We start from the raw sequence: 2,952 nt of genomic DNA, 5'->3' as shown, positions 1-2,952 counted from the left end.
TTTAATAAAGGGTCCGTCTTCAAAAAAAAATATTAAATAATCAATTAAATATCGGTTATAAGTGACAAATATCTCTATTATAGCAACTATGAGATACGTTAATAAAAAGTAATGACCAACATAATTAATATTAACGGGCGAATTTCATTATTTTTAATAATAAAATTAAGTAGATAAGAGTTCTATTAATTTATTTTCTATTTTTTTAAAGGCCAGAATGACATTTAAGCCAATTTTTCTTTAATATGTTGGGTGTTAGATGCGATAATAATGACAACTAGACGAATGGAAGAGCGATAAAAAAGGAAAAAAACTGGAATGTGATGAGAAAAAAATGAAAAATTTAGTGTTTGTTTTGTGTTTCTTTTATAATTTTATTATCATAATTCATAAATAGATAAATATACAAATTTATAATATTAATTTTATTTTAATTTAAATAAATTCACGCGCATCTTATAAATTATCCTAATCAAATCTAAATCATGTAAAAACAAACATCGCACATTTTTACTTCTAATATTACTCTTTAAATTTCAGTTTAATTTTAAAATATTTAAAGAATAAAAATCTTAAAATTTTTAAAAGATAGAATCAAATATATTACGTCCCTACACAGCCGAAACTGACATTTTGAAAATCAGTTCCCCCCCCCCCAAGAAAAAACAGTTTTCCTAAAATAGAGATCTGATAACGTATATGAGGAGTAGTTTCGTCACATGACATAATATGTGGAACCAACCATTTGGTTAGTCAGATGAGATCGGCTCGGCTCCCTGTCCCCTCTGGCAATTAACGCCACTCTGTACACAGCTGTCATCCACTTTAAAGAATTTAATCTGAAATCCCTTATTCCTCTAAATCCCAAACCCTTAATCGAATTTCCCATAATTTTTCCTTTTTCCTCTTCTCGAGTAAAATTTTAGAGATTTTGAAAAGCCGAACAGAACAACAATGGTGAAGCAAAGATGAACGTACCCACATTCTTCTGCTCAAGCTTAAACCCTTTACTCTGAGTGTGTTTTCTTTTTAAAGAGAAAGCGCAAGTGCAGAAGAGGGGAAAAGCGATGGACCCTTGTCCTTTCGTTCGGATTACTGTTGGCAATCTAGCTCTGAGGATTCCGGTTGCGTCCAAGTCGGCGCGGTCAGTCGTTCACCCTTCTTCATCGCCGTGTTTTTGCAAGATTAAGCTTAAGAATTTCCCTCTGCAAACCGCCGTCGTTCCCTACATTCCGCCGGAAAATCAGTTCCCCGAGAATCAATTGCAAAACCTAGCCGCTACATTCCACCTAAACAAAGCTGACATCGACAAACTCGCGGCGAAGTCGATATTTTCTACCAAGCCTTCCCTCAAAATCGCTGTCTACACTGGCCGGGGTGGGAGTACTTGCGGGCTTAACTCGGGTCGTCTGTTGGGGAAAGTATCGTTGCCGTTGGATCTGGCGGGAACTGAATCCAGGGCTTGCGTTTTCCACAATGGGTGGATTCCGGTTGGGAAAGAAGCTAATAAAGGATCCTCTGCTCAGCTTCACTTGAATGTTAAAGCGGAGCCCGACCCGAGATTCGTTTTTCGGTTCGATGGCGAACCAGAATGTAGTCCTCAAGTGTTCCTGATCCGGGGAAATATCCAACAACCGGTTTTCACTTGCAAGTTCAGTTTTAGAAATACCGGCGACCGGAATCAGCGGTCCAGGTCAGTTTTCATAAATTGCAAAGTTGAAGTTTATAATGCTTTTGATTGAAATCTATTCATGAGAATGATTTTTCAATGTGTTAAGTTAGTTTAAAACTTGGGATTCATGTATTTTAGTTAAAATCCGACAGATCGTTACCGTCGGAGCCAAGTAGTTCTCGCAGTTGGTTAGGTTCGTTTGGGAGCGTAAGGGAAAGGTCAGGGAAGGAACGAAAAGGTTGGTCAATAACGGTCCACGACTTATCCGGTTCACCAGTCGCCGCCGCCTCGATGGTTACCCCATTCGTGGCTTCACCAGGTTCGGACCGAGTGACTCGTTCTAATCCCGGTTCATGGCTTATTCTCCGTCCGGGAGATGGCACCTGGAAACCCTGGGGCCGTCTCGAGGCGTGGCGCGAGCGTGGCTCTTCCGATGGGCTTGGTTACCGTTTCGAACTCATTCCGAATATGAGCGACGCGGCGATTGTTTTAGCCGAGTCGACACTCAGTTCGGGTAAAGGCGGGAAGTTCGTGATCGACCTAAGCGGCGGCGGAGGAAACAACAACAGTAGTGCAAACGGCCGTGCCACGCCGGGGAGTGCAACATCGCCGACGTGTAGTCCGAGGAGTAGCGGGGATTTCGGATACGGACTGTGGCCGTATTGCGTGTACAGAGGGTTCGTAATGTCGGCTGGCGTGGAAGGGGAAGGAAAGTGCAGCAAGCCTTGCGTGGAGGTGAGTGTGCAGCACGTGAACTGTACGGAGGATGCAGCGGCTTTCGTGGCTTTAGCTGCCGCCATTGATTTGAGCATGGATGCTTGTATGCTTTTCACTCATAAACTAAGGAAAGAGCTGTGTAGTCCCCATGATTTTCTCACCTGATTTTCTTTTTTGGTTTTCAGTTCCCCCCCGAGTGGATGAGTTTTAGGTTCCATCATGACCCCTAACAAACACTATGTACAGTACAAGTATTAATCCTTTTTTTTTGTTTGGATGGATTAATTGGATCACAGCTGCCATACATTTAAAGCATGCTTTATTAAGTACCTCAATTTTAGTGCCATTAATTATCCAAAGGATTGGTTGTGTTTATATTTTTTTAATGAAAGTGCTATAAAGAGAGAGTGGTGGTGCCCCCTGGGCCCTGGGAACTGGAGAGTTTGTATTGCTTTTGAATTTTATTTATTTATTTTGGTTTAATTATGCTATTGCGCTACATACACTTACCGTATTTTTAGTCTATTTTTACTTGTAAATTTAAGTTCTTTTTTGTACAATTG

General features: G+C 40.8%; 1 protein-coding gene across 1 annotated transcript; it reads left to right on the top strand.

The window, feature by feature from the left end:
• The first annotated feature begins 905 nt into the window (after positions 1-905).
• On the top strand, positions 906-2,679 carry LOC120152611. Its single transcript, XM_039164809.1, has 2 exons — positions 906-1,693; positions 1,825-2,679. Exons 1-2 carry the CDS (start codon positions 1,068-1,070, stop codon positions 2,552-2,554), a joined length of 1,356 nt encoding a protein of 451 aa, XP_039020740.1. The 5' UTR covers positions 906-1,067; the 3' UTR covers positions 2,555-2,679.
• The last annotated feature ends 273 nt before the right edge of the window (positions 2,680-2,952 follow it).

Source organism: Hibiscus syriacus, unplaced genomic scaffold (assembly GCF_006381635.1).
Source record: "Hibiscus syriacus cultivar Baekdansim isolate YM2019G1 unplaced genomic scaffold, ASM638163v2 tig00111095_pilon, whole genome shotgun sequence".
Classification (NCBI taxonomy): domain Eukaryota; kingdom Viridiplantae; phylum Streptophyta; class Magnoliopsida; order Malvales; family Malvaceae; genus Hibiscus; species Hibiscus syriacus.
The sequence above is the reverse complement of the archived record's forward strand: the minus strand, read 5'-3'. Positions and strand labels throughout refer to the sequence as shown.